The sequence below is a fragment of the Aplidium turbinatum genome, chromosome 13 (genome assembly GCF_918807975.1).
Source record: "Aplidium turbinatum chromosome 13, kaAplTurb1.1, whole genome shotgun sequence".
Taxonomy (NCBI): domain Eukaryota; kingdom Metazoa; phylum Chordata; class Ascidiacea; order Aplousobranchia; family Polyclinidae; genus Aplidium; species Aplidium turbinatum.
In genome coordinates this window covers 24,085,303-24,107,868 of record NC_137484.1, presented here as the reverse complement: position 1 = coordinate 24,107,868, position 22,566 = coordinate 24,085,303, and the positions used below count along the sequence as shown (strand labels likewise).

General features: G+C 40.5%; 2 protein-coding genes across 3 annotated transcripts; one reads left to right on the top strand and one right to left on the bottom strand.

Moving 5' to 3' along the window:
* Positions 1-167: 167 nt before the first annotated feature.
* On the bottom strand, positions 168-12,247 carry LOC145781806 (uncharacterized). Of its 2 annotated transcripts, XM_082593477.1 has the most exons (13): positions 12,074-12,247; positions 9,325-9,526; positions 5,781-6,006; positions 5,484-5,712; positions 4,874-4,965; positions 4,107-4,269; positions 3,503-3,641; positions 3,071-3,220; positions 2,667-2,817; positions 2,231-2,350; positions 1,612-1,673; positions 1,263-1,331; positions 168-1,036 (listed from the first exon to the last, which is right to left on the bottom strand). In XM_082593477.1, the coding sequence occupies exons 1-13, from the start codon at positions 12,129-12,131 to the stop codon at positions 649-651; spliced, it is 2,049 nt and encodes a 682-aa protein (XP_082449603.1). In that variant the 5' UTR covers positions 12,132-12,247; the 3' UTR covers positions 168-648. The 2 variants fall into 2 exon arrangements, with proteins under 2 accessions (XP_082449603.1, XP_082449604.1); XM_082593478.1 differs by lacking the exon at positions 1,263-1,331.
* Positions 12,248-14,857: 2,610 nt separating this feature from the next.
* Positions 14,858-15,829, top strand: LOC145781764 (uncharacterized). The gene has a single exon (XM_082593435.1). It carries the CDS (start codon positions 14,858-14,860, stop codon positions 15,827-15,829), a length of 972 nt encoding a protein of 323 aa, XP_082449561.1.
* Positions 15,830-22,566: the final 6,737 nt, after the last annotated feature.

Genomic DNA, 22,566 nt, shown 5'->3' with positions numbered 1-22,566 from the left:
AATCGTCTTGACACACAATATACTTCTGTGTCGATCGTGTCTACTTCTGTGAAGAGTTTGGCATATACGGTACAGTACAGTACGAGTGCAATAAATAACCACAACCTACAAGTCTTGTATCGTCTGTCTAGTACCGGCACCACAGATTCGAATGTTCAGCGTACACAAAAATTTCGCGATTGACGAAGGTTCATACAGCACCAGTAAAACCATTTAAGTTTCGAGCAGGCTGTTGAAAAGTACATGCAAGCCAAAAATGGTAAATAAACACCACAACAAGGAATTGGTGGCAACAAATCAATAAAAAAATGCGTATGGTCGGTAACCTTGAACATGGAGTGAGTCAAGTGTTAATGTTACCACGTTGCGCTAGTTTTTGCTACGGTACTGCAAAGTCAAGTTGAAAGCCATCGGTGAGGTTACAATGCGATAAAGGAAGCACGAAAACTGCATGAACGACTGAAATAGATAGAACCGAAGAATAATTTCATGACAATCTCACACAAACAATTCTATCCAAACACCAACCCCAGTAAACAAAATTGGTCTGTAGACGTTGAATCAACGCAAATAAGAATCGATTTTGCCAGCTGGGTCCTCTCCTGGAGCAAATCACGTGACAACAGATGTGTCATCATCACTCGGTGATCATATCATCGAAGGCTGGTAGTCATAGTTACGACCGTTGTAGTTGGTGTCGTTATAGCTATCATCACCATGGTTACGATGATCATAGTAACGAGCATCGTAGTTATCGCCATAGTTACCGCCGTCATAATCATTGTTACCATAGTTACGATCATTGTAGTCGCCGGAGTCGTAGTTGCGTTCGTCATAGTGACGATCATGATAGTTTCTGTCGTCATAGTCCCGCCCACTGACGTCACTCCTGTTGCCTTGGTATTGCGATTGCTCGTAGCTGCGGTTGTCATGGTGATGCTTGTTGTATCGGTCGTCATGGTGACCAGGCTGGTGATACGCGCCGCTGGAGGCGCCATATCCGGGTTCGTGGTTGCTATGGAGATCGTCGCTGTACCTGAAATGAAGAAAAACATTTGAATTATCGTTGCCTGGCAACTGGCGCCATAACATTCCTTTCAATCAACATCGAGGAGGGTTCATGGCATCGGTGCCAGCCCCTTCATAACCAAAACGGAATGTTTGATGATCAAGCTAATGGTGAGCATGGCTAGAACAAGCTGCGTAATCCACATCTACTGCGTAAACGAGGCTCCTGCAGTGCAACCCAGTTGTGGGCTCACCTGTACTGAGGGATGATCTCATGTTGGTAGTAGTCAGGATTGGGGTAGGAGTTGTTGCTGGTGGTGCGTCTGAGGGGACACAATAAATAGATCAGACTCCCCTAATTACAACCACAACAGCACTTTGTTTGAGCGAATATTATTAAACATGAAATTACAGAGCAGAAAGCTTCATTGGGAAGGATTATGTGAAGTTAAATGATGATGAAACAAATTCCATCTTGTAAGGAGAAAATCTGTATAAAGGAAAGGTGTGATAGATGCACAACAGGTGAAAATGATCTCAAAATTTTGAGCAAACGGTTAAATTTTGTTAATTAAACAAGCTAAATTTGACTGGCCAACATACCGATCATAGCGCGCGTCGCCGCCGTCGATTGCCTGCTGGTTGTAATGTTCATTTGCTCGGCTCTGTTGACAATTGCGGTTAAAAAGAAACACTCAACATAGGGCAACTTCTCTCATAACCGTAGCTTAGCACATGGCAGCCCTTTTCAACGTTCAGTGTTCTCCAGGTTGGTTTAAATATTATGACTTGTACGACAATATTGTGTCTTGCCATCTTCACTTCGAAGGCTTTAGACTAAAACATTACTGGAACATATTTGAACTATTGTTGCGTCACGAATAGTAAAGAAAGAATGATCAAGATCAAACGGTGCTGGTTCGAATCCAGGGGTGTGCGCTTGAGCAACGCATTGCAAGGAAAGCTTTCTAAATAGTGGATGAAATAAACGACAATTGGAAACTTTACTCTGTCAATTTCAGTAACCGGCCCTGCGCCGGTGGTTTAAAGCCTCCACAAGTATGCAAAACTACCAGGAATAAGCTCTAAAAGAAGTTTCCCAACGACAAAAATTCCTACAATAAACCAACAAGTTCATATCGTTTCTTCCATTCCCAGACAGTAACTTGCGCTGAAGAGCAAAGTTGACATGACTTGGTATCGACCACTACTCAGTACTCACGTGAGATGGTTGTTCCTCCTCACGTGGCTGGTATCTTGGCGGAAGTTCCACACGATGTTGGTCACGTGACCGAACCACATTGTCCCAGCTCTGGTTGAGATCTTCGACGTGATTGGTTGGCTGAAAAAGAACACGGATGAAATAACATTTTTATTGCACATCGACTTCATGAAATGAAGGCTACACGAAGCCGAAAACGTTCGATTCATTTTCTTGTTTTTTGCCTCGAGTTTGGTTTGTTACACAACAATTGCATTTAGCATCAACTGTCTAACTAAGCTCTACGATTACTTCAATGTTAGAAGAATTCTGCACATGTTCAAGGTTTGCATCTGATGTGAAATCGTGTGTTGGCATATGAACTGAGGCGCCAGGATTTGAACCCGCACCCTATTGTTCAGCATCGAGCCAGTTGGTGTTCATGCAACTCATTCACCTGATCAACAGCCTCAAAGGACGCCCTCCGGTGATAACTTGTATCGCGGTTTGGTTCACCACGAGATGGATCCTTGAGCGGCATCACCATGACGTTGTTCCTCCCCTGGCCGTTGTACTTCTCATCCACCACCTGGTCCAGGGAGTATGATCTGTCGATACGTCATAATAAGCACACGATGCATGGTCACGCTTGAGTTACCCTTATTGTAAATGACTAAATAGTGCTATCTATTTCATCGAGAAAACGTTAAAGAACAAAAATAAAACGATGTGATATCATCATCATAATCCATCGTCGGTTTGTTCCCCACTAGTGGGGGTGGCCGATTTCGCTGATGGAGTTGTCTGATTGATCCCAAATCAAGATAAGAACGCTGCTATGGTAACAAGGGCTTTCCTCACCTCACGCTTGAATGGTTGTGATCACTGGGTGGCGGCAGACTTGTCTCTTTACCATCAGGTGTCCTCAGAGTGTCAAATTCCAACAAGCTGGGCTGCGAGTGGTGTAGGCCCGATGACGTTAAAACCGGCTTGCTGTACTTGGCTTTGACCCTGTCGACGTCACAGTTTACGTGACTTATTTACGTGAAGTTTACATGCAGTTTACATGCAGTTTACGTGAAGTTTACATGCTCCCAGTTTACGTGACGTCACTCAGCAAAGTACGTGAGGTATTGGTAGAAAAGGGTGATTTCATTTTTATGATAAATAATAAATATCGTGGATGGTCCAACCGATGAGGATGACACTAATTCAAGTCTTCAACCACCAGACATCGGCCTGGCTGTGACGAAGACCATCGCCCATACAGCTGCAAAGAAGGCACCGACTCACCCTAAACCCTTTGCTTTGTTTTTCTTCTTGCAGCAGCAACAGCAAACCACAACGATGATGACGATGATGATGAGTAGCACAGCTGCTCCTATGGCCGCCCATATGTACCACGCCAATCCCGCCAATGTTGCTACTGGCTCTGTGAAACAACAAGTTAGATCTCTCCGAAGTCAGGAGGCCGTGGAGACGACGGGGCCGACTATTCCTTCACTGGGACTCCACCGCCCCCGGTAAATTAGTGAGTACTGGGGGTGACACGCGAATCCACTTGTTCGAAAGCACGGTATGATAAAATGATAAAACACATTTTCAGTCAGCAAAATGCCAATCTCGGGTAGAGCAATAAAATTATAGAACTTTTCGCTCAAACAGTTTTAGAAACTTGCTTCGTGGACGAACGATATTTGGAAAAACGTTTTAATTCTTCATGAAACCATTACAAAAAAGCACAAATGAAACCAACAGATGTCCCCTGTTAAGAGCACTCTGTGAAGGTTTGCACTTTTCTCAATCAACTGTGCAAGACAAGCAGCCTGTCCGTTGGGGGCGCAACAAGGCTAGTTGCCCTGGTACCCTAACACCAACATATCATCATGACACTTACTTCCATCTGGCCACCGAAGCTGGTCCACCGTGACCCTGACCAGGGCGGGAGGTGGCATCCCATTGTTGGCCTCACAATGAAAGTATCCCTCGCCAGGCAGGCTGTACAGATCAGGTACTTGCAGGGTGGCGGTGTTATTGATGGATCTTCCATCGGGGGCGACCTGCGAGATTGATGATGTGAGACGTGGTTACGAAATTGCAACGTTTGACGCTTGCGGCATGAAAGTATATTTGCTTTGGTGAATGAATGCTCATCCGAACAGTTCGCCTATTTGTTAATTAAGAAACCATAGTCGCATGCAACGCCCAGGTTCATATCTTCAATTATGGATGAGGCGGACGGAAATGCTGTTGTTATTGTACTGTACTCGCTTAATTACTATAACGTATGCTATGATCACTTTCGATACGCTCAATGAAAACCAGTTGTTGATTCTTGTCAACTGTTTGTTTTGGCACAACCATTTTCTCATCATACTTTGAACTATTATAGACACGACGCACTAACGTTATAGTTGTCGTGATCATTATTCTGCTGCTACAGAACCAATATTCAGACAACGCAACCGACAATTAAAAATTATTCGATGACGAAATTGTACGTTTCCCATCTGTTGTTCCACTCGGCTGCGGTAAGATTCACTTGATTTTACAAAATTTGAAAAAAAATCTATTAACTTGAGCTTTATATGTGAACCTACTGCCACCACCATGAAGGCGCATTCATGGTGTTACCGCTCATTGGTCAATCAAAAATGTTCTCACCCAATAGTAGACAGGCTCTGGGTATCCATCCGCCCCACAATGCACCTCTAGAGAGGTTAGATTGGCCCATATCCTGACGTTGACCGGGTGATCTGCAGGGAAAGGTACAAATGGTAAGATAATGGCAGAGTGGATACGCTGTTGACAACGCTACATGCTTGTGACGACAACGATTGTTTCATCTTTCTGTGTTTTAGACTTTTATAGCTTTGAGTATTGGTAAGCGTCATCTTGGCGATTGGAATGAAAATATGGAACGCGCAACCGTGTGTTGTCAGATGGCTAACGTGATTGCGGCGTACCCACACAGTAAAATCCGCTATTTTTACATTGAATCATTGTAATCCATAATTTTTTCAGACGTTAAATCAATGTAAAAATGACAGGTTTTGCTGTGAGGGTAGCGACTGCTCTGTAAATGTGCCATGGGATCATCAAGATTGGCTGCTCTCTTGTAATCACTCAGTGACTTTGAGGAAACATCGCGAATTGGGGGAAGATAAAAGGATATCCGCGGCCTTAGAGGCTCAACAACTTGCCGGTAGATTGATTACAAAACGAGACACAATATCAACTAATTGCGTCACATGAAGGTGACGTCATCACTTACATTGGACATTCACTGCATGGTTGAGTGATTTCGGCGTCCCTTCATAAGCGGGGTGTTCAATGAGGCACGTGAAGTTACGTTTGTGGTCGAACCTGGTCGGGTACTCCAGCACCAAGTCCAACGTCACGTCCCATAACTTGTCGTTGATCGCGTTCCTCGCCACGACCGCGTTACCGGGGAGGGAGACGCTACCGTTCCACCACGACAAACTAGCACCAGGTTTGCCAGCCTGAGGATTGACAGAATAATTATTTGTATATTCTGGAGGTTAATGATTAAAAAGATTCAAGCACTCACTTGGCTACTGCACCGTGCTATTGTTGTCTTGATGTATTCCAACACTGTCCCGTTTCCTTGGGGAATAACCTTCGGGGGAGCAGGGGTAACCCACACATGAACAGGGAATCTGTCCCCGATCAAGCTCGATTGGCCCGGTTGGGATATCTCGCACCAGTACTCCCCTTCATCTGGGACGGCAACTTGGCTGATGGTAAATATCCCTCCCACCAGTGTGGAGCGCCCCCTAAAAAAGATCAAGTTCAACAACTGGATCACCTTGAGCAATAAAATTGTGTTTTGAACACTCTCCAGTGCAAGGTGTGGGAGTGAACGTACCCCTCAAAAACTCTTTGAAAGTTAAAATTTCAAGCAAAATTTTCTTTAATTACCACAGAAGCGTTTGCCTCTGGCCTTCGTTTGTGCAAAGCGCTTTATTGTTTTAACATTGAGCTAGAACGCATCACAACAATTCGATTGATCTGCTGCATTATTATTCACCTCTCTAACCCGCGTCAAGTGATTTCTAGCGCGAGGATTAACCCATTCTTATCGGTTGCTAAGCAACAAGACTGTCTTCCATCAGCGGCGAGTGTCGCCTCGCTGCACACGACGTTGTAGCAATGACAAGTGACGTTAAATAGATGTGTGTGATGCAACTTGCGGAAGAAGCTGACAGCGAGATAAGTGCTGATAAGATGAAACACAGTTTCAAATAGCAACATCCAACTGACGTTAGTTTGCCATCACAACAACGTCAGCAAACACATGGTGAAAACAACACAAACTGGATCCGTCACTTTTCATACACAACAAAATCTTTTTGCATTGATTCAACACTTGTGGAGTGTGGACGTTGGATCAACTGTACAAAATGACTGCTTTGGTGACTGATACCAACATTGCAGCTGAAGAAGTTTGTCAATTACTTGACTAATTACTGGAAATGCTTCGCCATATTCTGATTCACAGCGGAGATTAGTCGCATTATCTTGATCGGTTGAATGGAACTTGCTGATGAGTGATGGCATACAGTGCCAGCTAACATAATGTCAACACTTCAAATAGTGCAGCAGTAGGTCAAGTACCCAAACCAGCAACAAAACTGGGACCACAACGCTCATTGAGTTAGGCCTGTGGGCGGTCACAACATGGTGGCAGAGAAAGTTATAGCAGCCTTCGGGTGGAAGGACAACCGACCCATGAATGTGCGTCACACACCGCTATGAGTCACACACGAACGCGACCCGACCTTGATGTGGCGACACAAGCGACAACTCTATGGAACTTTGAAAAACTTTCTAGCGCTTCATCATTGATTGTCAAGTGGGCAAGAACTGAAACAGCAAATCAGTCGTCTGCAGACGTTGGATCAATGACGCAGACGTTACGCACTACGTAATTTGTATTTGATTAAAAACGGCGCAAACCATTGTTCTTTGGACCAGTCGGGAGTTTTATCGACAGCTTTGTTGCACAAGGAATGAGTGACATCACAAAGACATTTCCCCCTTGACGTGAAACTCCTTTCGAGGTAGAAACGAAATGGAGGATTTCAGCAAGATAGGCTACAGGAGGCAACTGATGCTTACTTTGCTCATCGGCCAAACGTAAGGTATACAAGGCTTTACTCCACACACATAGCCCCTAATGGACAACCAGCACATTGATGCCAATTCTAGATATTTCAATTTGTAATTAATTGATTTGTGTCGTAAACACTTCGTGGAGGCGGACAAGACAGTGACAGACAGACAAGACAAGTCCAATCCAGCCCGAACTTCGAGATTGCGTCAAAGTCTGATTACAACAATGCAAACGCATCCTAATCATACAGAGGTTGGTCCAGGTGAAGTAAGACCAAGTCAAGAATATTTAACTAACTTCGAATATAAACAATGACGTAATGGCGGCTGGGCGACAAGATCCGTCTATTCTTACCACAGGTTGACCATATATGGAGAACAAAGAAAAGAGAAATGAATTGGTGACGTCACAATGGAATTTGTGATTGTCCCACACATTTGGAAGGTTATAATTTTAAACAGAACATAATGCTAGCAACATACAATTGTGTGAAGCGGCGTTAACAATCATGGCCGAAAGCAACCAACTCAAAACACGTTGTGTGAGGTTACTTTGAAAACTAGAGTCAAGTTTGGTTGGTAGACAATGCAGATGGACAAACCAACGCCGACAGCAGACGCTGATTCACAACCTGCTTCGTGGTTGCTGACAATGACGGAAATGAGAAATGACATCAGGCTCCAGCACGAAGAGCAGCTGTGTGTAGCGATGATTGAAGTTAAACTCATTGAACCAAGAGAAAATCACTCACAACGCGCTACCAGAACCCAGAGAGCAAAATCTGTCATTTTTACATTGTTTCAACGTCTGCAGAAGTTAAATCAATGTAACAAGGACAGATTTGCAGTCTTGGAAGTGTGTACTTTGGTAGGATGTGGTATGCAAATTAGTTTACTACAACCACAATGTTGAACAAAACAACAAGAACAGAAACGTCCAACGCTCGTTTCAAGCATGAGTTATAGGATCCAATAAAATATTGAACTTCACGAATCAAAACTTTAACAACAAACTTTTACTTTTTGAATAAACCAAGAAAGCGAATGAGAAAGAACGAGAAGACATTTAAAATTGAACCCAACATATGGCAACTACTATTTTCGAAACTGATGAGTTCCTTGTCTTGCTCGTGGTGTTATAGCTTTGTAACTTCTCCAAGACCAGTAAAGCCATAGTTATTGCCCAGACAGCAAATCAGTCGTTTTTTTGCATTAATTCAACGTTTGCAGACGTTAAATTAATGCAAAAACGACTTACTTGCTGTTTGGGTACAGATTCATAAAGCTTCACATGTGACACTGAGCAAAAAATTTGAAAATTGTTGCAACAAAAACAAGGGAATGCCGCATCTGTCCCGCAGTTTCGAGCAAACACTGAGTAGGCTACCGGTGGTTAGTAGAGAACATGAAATGTTTCCATTCCAGTGCTGTATTGTCAGCCTTTCAAAGTTAACACTTCATCAAACGCATGAATGGGCGTTGCCAATCTATTACATGGATGAATTATTATTTATCAATAAACGTTAGCAAACAAATGCTGACAACCCCACAGGAGCAGTTCAGAGACATTTTCATGATTGACTTAAACTTCACTCCACTCCTTCCTGCTGTCGAATACAACAGCTTCACCAAATTCACTATAAAAAGGCCAGTCAGTCTTCTAGGCATTGATTCAATGACTGCAAACTATCTCAGCTCAATCTCACTTAAACACAGCAGACGATACTGCGAGCTTTATCATATTGCAGGTGAGGAGTGATGGATGCAATTCATATAAGAAGAAGGCATTACTAAAAAGCACTTCTTGCACTACAAAGAATTAAGATTTCCTGCATGAATGCATAACTAAAGTTGACCAGAATCTGTTGAACATTATAAATTTGGTTAACCATATTCATTGCATCTTAGCATGTCATTGTGACTGGCGCCAATTAAACGCATAACATAGTTCTAAGTACAGCCATGGCTACAGCACTTACGGCGGTAAATCGAATTGGCCAAAAACAGTGGAACTTCTGCCTGGGAAGAACTGTGCTGCATCTTGGACGGTAGTTGAGCCGTTTGCTTGGAATTTCCAAGATAGAACATTGTTCAAAGCTGGAGTCAAGCAGTGCAGGGTGACAGGATCTCCCGCTACTACGTTTGCTGTTTTCATAACTTGCTGCACGCGACCTCCAAGTGCTGAAAGATAAAAAGGGAAGTTAGGAGGTGCATTCAGTAGAAAAAAGTAAACACTCCTTGCATTTGTGAAACCTCAAGGGTACAAATAGCGCCACTGTGCATAATCATCATATGCCTTTACGCATCTTCACATTGGGTCAGAGGTTCTTCAACAAATTCAGTTCACTAGACACTAACCAATACTCTACGCAAACTAACGCCACTTTTGTGCGTAGACATTTTACAAGACCTTGATTAAAAAGTATAAGTTGTAAGCGGTTGCACTGCCTCGTGACAAAAGTTAGTTCAATACAATCGAATTGTTTGATAAACAGGCTATGTCACTACTGCTACTATCAGTTCAAGACAATGTAAAATCAACAGTTTTTGTCAGGAAAATTTTAGTGATGATGATTCATTTGATATTGCCTTTAGCTTTCAGCTGATGCATGACCAATTGACTGTTGGCAATTCATTTGAGCAATGTGGGACTGCGGGTGTTTGTCACAAACCTACAAAATCTTGAAAAAAAATATCACGGCAGAATAAAATTGTTATAAATTTCATAATTGTTTGAATTTTTATCTACTACTAACTAGGCACAATTTGAGAACCACTGCTGTAAACCGAAATGGCCCGTTTCGGCGAGTGCCCTATTTGGCGATGAGCTCTTTTCGGCGAGTTCCCTATTCGGCGATTTTTTGAATTTTTTTTTAAAAATTATCAGGTACCGTAGCCTAATTATCATTGCCGTTTTAGGGTTAGGGGTAAGGTGTTAGGGTTAGAGGTTATGGTTGGGGTCCTATTTCAACGTTTAGCGTCATTAAAATGATGTAAAAGCGGCAATGATAATTAGGCTACAGTACCCAATAATTTAAAAAAAAAAATTCAAAAAATTGCCGAATAGGGAACTCGCCGAAAAGGGCTCTCGCCAAATAGGGCACTCGCCAAATCGGACTAGCCGAATAGTAGCAGACCCGCTGTAAACAGATCATTGTTATTGTCTCAGCAAGATGCAAGCCAGATGTAATTGTCTTCAATACAGGAAGTAATAAAGCCGAACAGTCACCTCAACACATCATTGAGGAAATAGTTCTTCCATTTAAGTCATCTACATAAAACAAACTCCTTCAATCCCTTCATGTCAAACATGACAACCCCTTCTTGAATGAGTGAAGAAGGTCATGGTTTGTCGTCTTCAAATTGTGTTCTAATTAAAATTTTCTGTTTATTTTTACACCTTCTTTGATCTGTTCTTGGGCAAATGGAACAATATCGAATACCTACAGTATTTGTTTTGTTGGATCTAAAGATGTGACTTTCAGTTTCAACTTTCAAGAATATCATTTGCAGATGTAAAAAATATTTAAAATTCACCTATTACGTCAGTGATATATATATTTGTAGTGGTTGCTTTATCGAGTTGTAGTTTTTAAGTCAGAGCAAGCGCTCTTAAACACAATGTCGTTGTTGAGAGCAGACAAAGGTAAGATCACAGATGTAAAATTCTGCTTTTAAATGTTGCTTTTAATTGAAGACTCACAACATTCAGAACATGTTCCCTCAAAAAGAAAAAGTAAAACAGAGGTGTGTTGGAATAGTTTTTCAATTTTTTTTTGAGCCACAGAATACTTTATGCACTAAAATATGGAAATTTTATAACAATGCAATAAAATAAACAACACAACAATATATTCACTTTCAGTTTTTTTCATCATCATTAGAGGCTGTTCGGATGCGGAATGGCCCGTTTTGGCGAGTGCCCCATTCGGAAAGAGCCCTTTTCGGTGAGTTCCCTATTCAGCAATTTTTTGAAATTTTTTTTAAAAATTATTGGGTACCGTAGCCTAATTATCATTGCCGTTTTAGGGTTAAAGGTTAGGGGTAAGGGTTAGGGTCTTATGTCAACGTTTAGCGACGTTAAAACGATGTAAAAGCGGCAATGATAATTAGGTTACGGTACCCAATAATTAAAAAAAAAAGTTAAAAAATCGCCGAATAGGGCACTCGCCGAATCGGACTAGCCGAATTGGACTCGCCGAATAGTAGCAGACCCGTTCGGATGAGCACAAAGTTGATGTTTAGGCAGGAATTGCAGAAAGACAAACACAAAGCTTTTATGATTTTCAACCGGTGCTCCATGGAACACTGGTCAAACTAATAACTTTCTTGCAGAACACTAGTGTTCCGCAGAACGCAGGTTGAAAATCACTGTCTTAGAGGACCACACTTTTAAACAAAAACCAAACCACTAATATTTTTACCACAGCACTGTAGTCTTTGTTCTGGTTGCAACAGTTGAGGGGAGTTACCATAATCGATTAATCGTTGCCTCACAAGCAACACAGATTCATAAGCCATTACAAACAATGCTCTTATCTGGCTCGGACACTGGTGTGACAAGCTATGAATGAACGAATAAGCCAGCATAAAAATACAACACTGTGGACTCAGCTAATAGTGACAATCTTCAAACAAATTTACTAAAATTGGTATTGGTGAATAAAAATAGTCTAAACATCTTACAACTAAACATTAAAAAGTAGCACAACCATTCAACCAACTCACCTTGTAAAGTAAAACATAGAACCAAAGTTGCGTGCAAGTGAAGAATGTGCCGGAACATTTGTTGTCTTGAAAATCTCACTGGTTTTAGCTTCGGTTGAAGCACGATTTCATTGATATACACAAATATCTTTAAAATGAATAAACAAAAAATATACACCCTTACCACTAACCTAATGGTAAGTCTTTAAATAATAATAATCTAAAAATAATATTTTACATAATACATGTTATGCTTGTTCTATAATGTAGACTTGGCCACCGGCTACAAGCTATATTAACAACAAAAAGTAGCCATGGCCTATTAGGTCACTAAAGATTGAATGAGATTGTGTAAAACAATAGTAAGCTAGAATTTAACTGCAGACAGTGCACACCGTTTCGACCTTCCGGTCTCGTCAGTGTAACATCCATTTATTGAGTTTTAAAAAACTAAGAAACGAAGTGTACCTACAAAACACAAACCATAAATATAAAGCAAACAAAGTAGATCTGTTTCACACAATTTAAAAAACTGAGAACTGAGCGCTGAACTGAGAACTGAACGCGAACTGAGAAACCAATCAACGTGAAGCGCTCTAGGCAAGGAAGCCAGAACGTAGGAACATAATGTAGACTAAACGTAATTTTACAACATAATTTTACAACATTCTTCCCTCCTAAGACGTAACGGAATCACCATATCGTAGTGGTGGGACGCCTTTGTTAGTTCGCTTGGAACGTCTGATGTTTGGGTTTACGTCGTCACAGTCTGAATCGAAGGTTCTTGCGCTCGCATCAGAAGTATCGAGTCCAATGTTATTCGGGTCATTGCCAATATCCAAAACTGATTTAGAGAACTCAGCAGCTTCCAATCGGGAATTATCCGTGACGAATGGTTCAGGGCAATGAGATTGATCCGCAGAGTCGTCCGGACACGGCGCTAGGTCTCTTAGCGATACATTTGATTCTCTTCCATCTGGAGATTTTACAGTTGCATACATAGGATTGGCATCGGTTAGTTCGACCCGCCGAACCAGATCATCGTTCTTCGAACCCACAAAATTGCGCAGTAACACGGGCCCGGGTTTCAGTAGCCAAGACGGCAGTGATAACCCAGTTGGAGATCGCCGGTCGAAACGAAAGAATAACTCGTGCGGTGTAGCATTAGTTGCAGTACACAACAACGTACGAACAGAATGCAGCACAACTGGTAGCACCGTTTCCCAACGACTGGGAGGTAGATTACGAGATTTTAATGCCAAACGTATCGCTTTCCAAATAATACCATTGTAGCGCTCGACTTGCGAGTTCCCGATGGGATGATAAATGGAAGAGCGACTGGTGGCAATGCCTCTGCTAGTTAAGTAACTTTTGAATTCCTTAGACACGAAGCTTCCCCCATTATCAGTGTGTACACAGCTAGGGAAACCACACAAAGAAAATAGATTATCAAGACACTTAATCACCGTTTCGGTGCACATGTTTGAACACGGATAACAGAACGGAAAACGAGAAAATTCATCCACTATTACGAGCAAATACACATTGCGACTACTGGATGGTAATGGCCCTTTAAAGTCAATCGATATGCGTTCGAAGGGGCGAGTAGCTTTAACAAGAGTGCCTTGTTGCTGCGTAAAAAATCTTGGTTTTAATTCTGCGCATATTCTGCAGTTACTGCACACTCTTTTTATGTCATCCATTGAGAATGGCAAGTTTTTGGACCGTACGAAGTGGGAAAGTCTCCTCACACCAGGGTGGCAAAGGTTCTGATGAATTTCGTTTAGATTGTAACTGGCGATAGACGCACAATACGCTCTAGTTAATGTATCAGGTCCGGCATTGTCCTTTCCGGGTCTATATTGCACTGTATACGAAAAAGATGCGAGTTCGAGACGCCAACACTGTATTTTATTATTTTTAACTTTCGTGCGTCTCCTGTTGTCGAACATAAATGCTACCGACTTTTGGTCTGTGACCAAGGTGAAATGTTGTCTCGCCAGAAAATGTTCCCATTTGCGAACGGCCTCTATGATTGCAGTAGCTTCTTTTTCTACGGCAGGATAATGCCGTTCGCTCCCTTGAAAAGTCCTTGACATAAATGCAACTGGTCTTCCTGCTTGGTTAAGAGTAGCAGAAACTGCAACCTCCGACGCGTCGCATTCGACAACAAATGGTAACGTCTCGTCGATGGCCGCCAATGCGGATTCGGAGATTTCTTGTTTAATAGAAACAAAGTCTCTCAACGCTTCTGGATTCAATGGAAACGACGTAGTGTTTTTCAGACTCTGAATTTTGTCAGAAAAGTTCACGACCCATCGTGCATAATAGGCAAATAATCCTAGAGCTCTTTTGAGAGATTTGGTACTTTGGGGCGCAGGTAATTCAAGCAGTGGCCGTAGTCGTTCGGGATCCGGTTTTATTTTGCCATTGCCGACGCAATACCCGAGAATGGAGATTTCTTTGACCGACGAGATTGTTTTGTCTTCATTTAACGTAAAATTTCTTTTCTGAATTGAATGAAGAAAGCGCGAGACATTTTCATCATGTTCACTTTTGTCACGCCCAGATACCGTAACGTTATCTAGGTAAGGGTAGGTATTTTTCAATTTATCAATTTTCACCATTTCATCCATTTTCCTTTGAAACTGGGGAACGCCATTTGTTACTCCAAAAGGGATTCTGTTGAATTCCCAAAGTCTTCCAGACGCCTCAAACCCGGTATAAATTTTGTCCTTTTTAGCGATAGGGATTTGGTGATAGGCGCTTTTGAGATCGAATGTTGAGAATTGATAAATTGATAAGATGAGAATTGATAAGATGAGCAAGTTAATGAAGCCGGAACGCCTTGCTTTAAATCCAAACGCAAGCACAGCGGCAAAAGAATGGAAGCACTGGAGGAAGACGTTTGAAAATTATTTGGCTTCTCTCCCCGTCCAAGACGAAGGAGAAAACCGGCGGGATGACCTGCGAATACTCACGAATTGTGTGAATTTTGAAGTCTACGAATTCATCGAAGACTGTCAAGATTACAATGGTGCATTGAACGTTCTTCAAAACTTATATGTGAAGCCTACGAATATTTTATTTGCGAGGCATCGTCTAGCCACTACCAAGCAACACCCAGGACAATCCTTAGACAAATTTCTCCAAAATTTAAAGCTTCTAAGCAAAGAATGTGGCTTTCAAGCCGTCGACTCGGCTCAATATCAGCAGGAAATGGTACGCGACGCATTCATCAACGGCATTTCTTCCGATACAATTCGACAACGCCTGTTGGAAAACCAAGAGCTCAGTCTAGCTGACGCATACACTCAAGCAAGCACTCTTGATGGAGCAGCAAGAGACACTCGGCTATTTCATGCTTCAAGAGACCAACTACAGGTATCGGCCGTCTCATCGAACTCAAATATCCATAGCGACGAAGTTGTTGAAGGTAAGAGCAAAAACAATTCTACTATCAGTGCGGTAAGCAACGTCGCAAGATATTGCTTCTTTTGTGGGGATCCCTATCATGAGAGGAAGAGATGTCCTGCCCGAAATGCAACTTGTTATCATTGTAATAAAGTTGGACATTTCGCTAAAGTTTGCAAAAACAAGTTTTCTCGAGGAAAAGTTACCGCTTGCGTTAATTCCGACTATATGTGCACAATTCACCCAGCACCGCGATGTTTGTCTCATGCTACTATGAAATCCTTCGTTAATGGCATCGAGCTGTCGTCACTCATCGACTCTGGTAGTTCTGATGAATTTCGTTTAGATTGTAACTGGCGATAGACGCACAATACGCTCTAGATAATATAATGCATATATATATATAATATGAAACCAAGGAACTTTCAGAAATAATTGATTAAACTACCATTCAACGTTTTATAGGCAGAGAAAACTTTTTCTCGAACCCTAGAAAATTTCATGATCAGATCACCGCTTCAATGCGTGATGGAAATCTACAGATAAATCTGCATCTGGCGGCAGCAATGGCCGAGTGGTTAGCGCGTTGGGCTCGCAGTCGAGAGCCTGCATGTTCGACTCCAGCCACCCGCACTTGCTGTTGTTTCTCTGGGCAAGAAACTTTACGATAATTGCCTCTACCCAGTGATCGATGTCGAGTAATGGGTAGTACCAAATTATAAGTCATAAATAAAGTAGACAACCGGAAACAGACATTGCCGTCGGCTGCAGCGTGGGTCAGGTGTACGTCGGAAGGCGTACACCGATGCATAGCGCTCAAGTCCGCTTTCCCGCAATGCAGGATAAATATAAAACAAACAAACAAACAAAGCATCAGGCATTAAGTTTGAACTTGAACATTAAGTTTGTTTTAACAAAAAAACCTTTAGCGAGTAATGTCGGTCTGGTATTGCATGCGGGAAGTGATAGAGGACTACGTTGTGTAACATCAAAGCTAGTCTGATTATATCTGTTTAGCTCAAGCAATCAAGCATGTTAGCATAATTTTAATAGGCAAACTGGGCAAGTACGGTACCGTCCCTGAAGACAAAACCACATCAGTTTTTTTGATAATGAATGGTTTACCAACATTATGCACATATCTCGTATATAGCCTACTCAAATATAGGTTGAAATTTTCGCAAGTGTTTTTTACGCCAAAAAGACGTGGTTGACATATGTACACATGAGACAAGATCAGGGTTCCCACATATTTTCTATGAACAAATTCTCTACTTTTTGAATATTAACTTTTAAAAATTCCTCACCTAATTTCGATCTAAATTACGCATTATTAACAGTGCTTAGCCTAATCAATAAAAATTTCTGTGCTGTGTTTCTAAACACCATCATGCACAGGTTTAAAATTGTATATCCGGACTCTACTACATTCAAATCAGCAGGAAAAAAAAAATAACGTAGAAGATTCCTATTCGAACAAAAAACTTTTTTTTCAAAAGACCCAAACAGAAACTAGTTTAATCTGGTTCATATTGCATGATTTTTTATCTACAAATTAATCATCAAGGTTTTCCATACCTTACTTTTCCAATACCACGAGGGAGGTTTCACAAAATTCTTTATTTTTTCCCGGTCTAGAAAACGAGTTTTCAAATTTCCTACTCTTTCCCTATTTTCCCAACTGCGTGGGAACCCTGCAAGATTTTGTCTCCAATTCGGCAGCCTTCGAAAGTTTGACTGCGGCAAAATTATTGTCAACGTACAATTACAGATTCTGAAACGGCATAAGCATTGCCAAAGCAAAAATTTACTTACGAAGCAATTGCTCGTAAGGTTACAAGCGATACACCTACCATCAATTCAATCTTCATTGTAGAATAGTAACATGCATTACCATCACCAATAACATGTCATCTTATTAACTGTACTCAAGTCGACCTATAAACTGACTGGTTTTGTTAAAGTATGAAGTTATAAACTATCATTAGGCCTACTTTTAGTGCTTTTGCTTCGTCCTTTATGCTAGCAGTTAACAGTTGTTGTTTTTGCTTATAAGTGTTTTTTCTGATAGGCCTACTACTTTTGTAAGGCATGATGTTTTTTGATGTTTGAATAAAACCACAGGAATTCACTTAACTGTCGCAGCAGCAAACAACTTTTTGTTGTCATTTTGATGGAACTTATCTTGTTTTCAACATTATGCCGATGCTTTACATTTGTCACATTAAAAACACGGAAAGCAGCTGACTCGATGACTCCAGTAATGGGAATGCAACCTCAGGGCTCGAAATTTGGGTGCTCTTCCACAAGACGCCCTGTTGGTCAATCGAAAAAAATGATGACGTCAGACACTTTAGAATGGACTATTATGAAGGAGGAAGTGCGGGGTGGAAATGCAATGAAACACACCAGAAGGAAATTGTCTCCCATTTATTGATTTGTTGTTCAATTTAAAGAAATTTGCAATCGTTGAAAAGCACAAGCATAGATCTAACCAACTAAGTTAATACCAAGTCCCAAAATACTACTAGCTCCATCTGGTGGCCACTTAAACTTGACCAAATTCAAACCATTATCAAAAGTTTATTTGCAATGATAAAAACATTAAACGACAACCAATTAAAAGAACATGTTACTGTTTATTGAAGTGCTAACTTTCATTTTTATATCTTATTCAATATGCGCGCAATCGTTGTTCGAAGACAGCCCCCCAACGAAGCTTTTGCCCAATGCATTTCAATGGCGAATCGATCGTCTTCCAGTTCACGCCCTGCATGTTCACGATAATCAATTGTCTCCCATTTATTCATTTCTTGCTCAATTTCAACAGATTTGCTATCGTTGAAAAGCACAAGCATAGATCTAACCAACTAAATTAATACCAAGTCCCAAAATACTACTAGCTCCGTCTGGTGGCCACTTAAACTTGACCAAATTCAAACCATTATCAAAAGTTTATTTGCAATGATAAAAAAATTAAACGACAACCAATTAAAAGAACATGTTACTGTTTATTGAAGTGCTAACTTTCATTTTTATATCTTATTCAATATGCGCGCAATCGTTGTTCGAAGACAGCCCCCCAACGAAGCTTTTGCCCAATGCATTTCAATGGCGAATCGATCGTCTTCCAGTTCACGCCCTGCATGTTCACGATAATTAATTGTCTCCCATTTATTCATTTCTTGCTCAATTTCAACAGATTTGCTATCGTTGAAAAGTAAAAGCATAGATCTAACCAACTAAGTTAATACCAAGTCCCAAAATACTACTAGCTCCATCTGGTGGCCACTTAAACTTGACCAAATTCAAACCATTATCAAAAGTTTATTTGCAATGATAATAATATTAAACGACAATCAATTAAAAGAACATGTTACTGTTTATTGAAGTGCTAACTTTCATTTTTATATCTTATTCAATATGCGCGCAATCGTTGTTCGAAGACAGCCCCCCAACGAAGCTTTTGCCCAATGCATTTCAATGGCGAATCGATCGTCTTCCAGTTCACGCCCTGCATGTTCACGATAATTAATTGTCTCCCATTTATTCATTTCTTGCTCAATTTCAACAGATTTGCTATCGTTGAATAGCACAAGCATAGATCTAACCAACTAAATTAATACCAAGTCCCAAAATACTACTAGCTCCATCTGGTGGCCACTTAAACTTGACCAAATTCAAACCATTATCAAAAGTTTATTTGCAATGATAAAAAAATTAAACGACAATCAATTAAAAGAACATGTTACTGTTTATTGAAGTGCTAACTTTCATTTTTATATCTTATTCAATATGCGCGCAATCGTTGTTCGAAGACAGCCCCCCAACGAAGCTTTTGCCCAATGCATTTCAATGGCGAATCGATCGTCTTCCAGTTCACGCCCTGCGTGATCACGATTTTTCTTCTTGCGTTTGAGATCATGATAATTGATTGTCTCCCATTTATTCATTTCGTGCTCAATTTCAACAGATTTGCTATCGTTGAAAAGCACAAGCATAGATCTAACCAACTAAATTAATACCAAGTCCCAAAATACTACTAGCTCCATCTGGTGGCCACTTAAACTTGACAAAATTCAAACCATTATCAAAAGTTTATTTGCAATAATAAAAATATTAAACGACAACTAATTAAAAGAACATGTTACTGTTTATTGAAGTGCTAACTTTCATTTTTATATCTTATACAATATGCGCGCAATCGTTGTTCGAAGACAGCCCCCCAACGAAGCTTTTGCCCAATGCATTTCAATGGCGAATCGATCGTCTTCCTGTTCACGCCCTGCATGTTCACGATAATTAATTGTCTCTCATTTATTCATTTCTTGCTCAATTTCAACAGATTTGCTATCGTTGAATAGCACAAGCATAGATCTAACCAACTAAGTTAATACCAAGTCCCAAAATACTACTAGCTCCATCTGGTGGCCACTTAAACTTGACCAAATTCAAACCATTATCAAAAGTTTATTTGCAATGATAAAAAAATTAAACGACAATCAATTAAAAGAACATGTTACTGTTTATTGAAGTGCTAACTTTCATTTTTATATCTTATTCAATATGCGCGCAATCGTTGTTCGAAGACAGCCCCCCAACGAAGCTTTTGCCCAATGCATTTCAATGGCGAATCGATCGTCTTTCTGGATTCACATTGCATGATCGCGATAACTAATTGTCTCCCATTTATATAGAAAAAATGCTAAAGTCATAGAAAGGATTAGGATCAGGCACACAAATAGCCTAATTCGTGGTGTAATGGCTTGTCCGAATCAAGTAATGTAACAAACACTGATCAATAGGAAAGCGATGTGTGCTCTAGAGCGGTGTAGAACTTTGATCCTTTGGGAGGTCGTGGAAGAATTGTTGTCACTCGGCCCTCAGTCGACATCAACTGGAAAAGCTCGGTTGAGGAAGCAAGTGATGTCAGCTCTAATTGCAGGTGCCAGAAAATTGTTCCTATTTGGATGGAGAATTCTCTGCAAATAATAAAAAGCAACAACAACCAGCGAGACAGTGGGTGCGGATACTTATGTTTTGTTCAGTGCTTAGCCAAGAAGTTTTTTCACAACAGTTAGGCTAAGCCTAATTAACCTAGGCTTAAATATGGATCAAAGGTAAGTAACGAGACCGTAATGAAATGACTTGGGCTTGCATTCTCGTGTTCTTTCATAACCACACGAAGTCATTTTCCTAAAGGCATCCGTGTGTGTAAACAAAATGATTCATAGGTCCAAACCTTAAACGTTGACACACAAAAATCATGTTACAAACGTGAGTTAAAAAAATTATTTTGTTTCATCTGACATTGCACTTTAGTTAGCCTAGTTTGTTTGTTATAGAATAAATATCACAAAGTATGTGGGCAGCAATTCTTTGTTATCATTAGGTAGCCCTGAAAATCATCTGACATTGCATCTGATATTGCATTTTTGTTAGCCTAGTTTGTTAGATCTGTGCTTGTGCTCAGGCCCGGATTAAGGTCAAATGGGGCCTCTGTGCTAATGAATTTTATGGGGGCCCTTACCAGCTTACGTGAAGCGTAATGGAAGTAAGCTGGTTTTGCTTGCAGAGGAAACCGAGCCTTGCTTAGGTAGGCTAAGTTAGATAACTTTGAAATAGCACGTGATCGATGATTAAATAAGCATGTGCAAATTAGTCAACAATGTTTACGTTATAATGGATGCAAAATCACACAAATTAAATCAACGAAACCGTGCAAGGGAAAACATTGTAGCAAGGGACCACTGTTAGTAGGCTACTGCACACTACACTGCAAATTGCAATGAAAGGTTATTCTGAATTTCTATTCTAAACTGCTCTTTCATTCACTACTATCCACCAATAGGATTTAGAAAACTAACATGAAATTCAGTCGAACGACTTTTTTCTGAATTGAGAAGTCGCAGTTTATCACATTCTTTGCTGAGAAGGCTCAGATTAGCCAACCGCTCTTGTGTCATTGTAGACCGAAAAAAACAATGACAGTGTGTCATTGTTTTTTGATTCTTTTCAGCTTAGAGAATGATTTTTCTCCAGAACAGTTAGTGACCATCATACAAAGAAACAATCTAAGAATTGTTTCTACATTAGGGAAAGCAGCTTCAACTTTGTCATTCTTTATTATCTGGTAATTGTTTTCACGACTAAAACTTGCTTTATTTCCATAAGCCTTTTTAAGATACAGGTAGAAATTCAAAAGTTCATCAACAAGACAGAGATCAACATCAGTAGGAAACTCTTTCGCTAAATTCATGACACTCTGTAAAATCTATTTCTTTGATGCATGAAGATCAATTAAAAACAAGAAATTCTTAGCAACTCTTTTGTGCACAGTAGCTCTTCTGCTTAAATGAGAGCGAAGAGCATCAATCACTGGAATAAATGGTTTTATCCTAAATTTATCTCTTGCAGCAGAAGTTTCTAGCAAGTCAGCAGTTGCATTGAAGAGGGAAATATATTGATAAATATGTTACTTTTTTTAGACAGAGGGGCCCCACTTTTCTTAATTTCTTTTCTTGAAAATGTTTTTCAGGAAAAATTTGTTATTTTATTTATTTCATTTTTAGGAAAAGTGGGGCCCTCTGTCTGCGGGGCCCCTGTGCTTTAGCACACCCTAGCACAATGGTTAATCCAGGCCTGCTTGTGCTTTTCAACGATAGCAAATCTGTTGAAATTGAGCAAGAAATGAATAAATGGGAGACAATTAATTATCGTGAACATGCAGGGCGTGAACTGGAAGACGATCGATTCGCCATTGAAATGCATTGGGCAAAAGCTTCGTTGGGGGGCTGTCTTCGAACAACGATTGCGCGCATATTGAATAAGATATAAAAATGAAAGTTAGCACTTCAATAAACAGTAACATGTTCTTTTAATTGATTGTCGTTTAATTTTTTTATCATTGCAAATAAACTTTTGATAATGGTTTGAATTTGGTCAAGTTTAAGTGGCCACCAGATGGAGCTAGTAGTATTTTGGGACTTGGTATTAATTTAGTTGGTTAGATCTATGCTTGTGCTTTTCAACGATAGCAAATCTGTTGAAATTGAGCAAGAAATGAATAAATGGGAGACAATTAATTATTGTGAACATGC

What these genes read in the sequence shown, in the direction of transcription:
- LOC145781806 (XM_082593477.1), bottom strand. Translation starts at nt 12,131, where the DNA reads ATGTTCCGGCACATTCTTCACTTGCACGCAACTTTGGTTCTATGTTTT. An exon ending in GCTTCGGTGGCCAGATGGAA is followed by an intron (nt 3,642 to 4,106) that starts GTAAGTGTCATG and finishes GTTGTTTCACAG; the next exon opens with AGCCAGTAGCAACATTGGCG. An exon ending in GGCGACGCGCGCTATGATCG is followed by an intron (nt 1,332 to 1,611) that starts GTATGTTGGCCA and finishes GTGTCCCCTCAG; the next exon opens with ACGCACCACCAGCAACAACT.
- LOC145781764 (XM_082593435.1), top strand. Translation starts at nt 14,858, where the DNA reads ATGAGAATTGATAAGATGAGCAAGTTAATGAAGCCGGAACGCCTTGCT.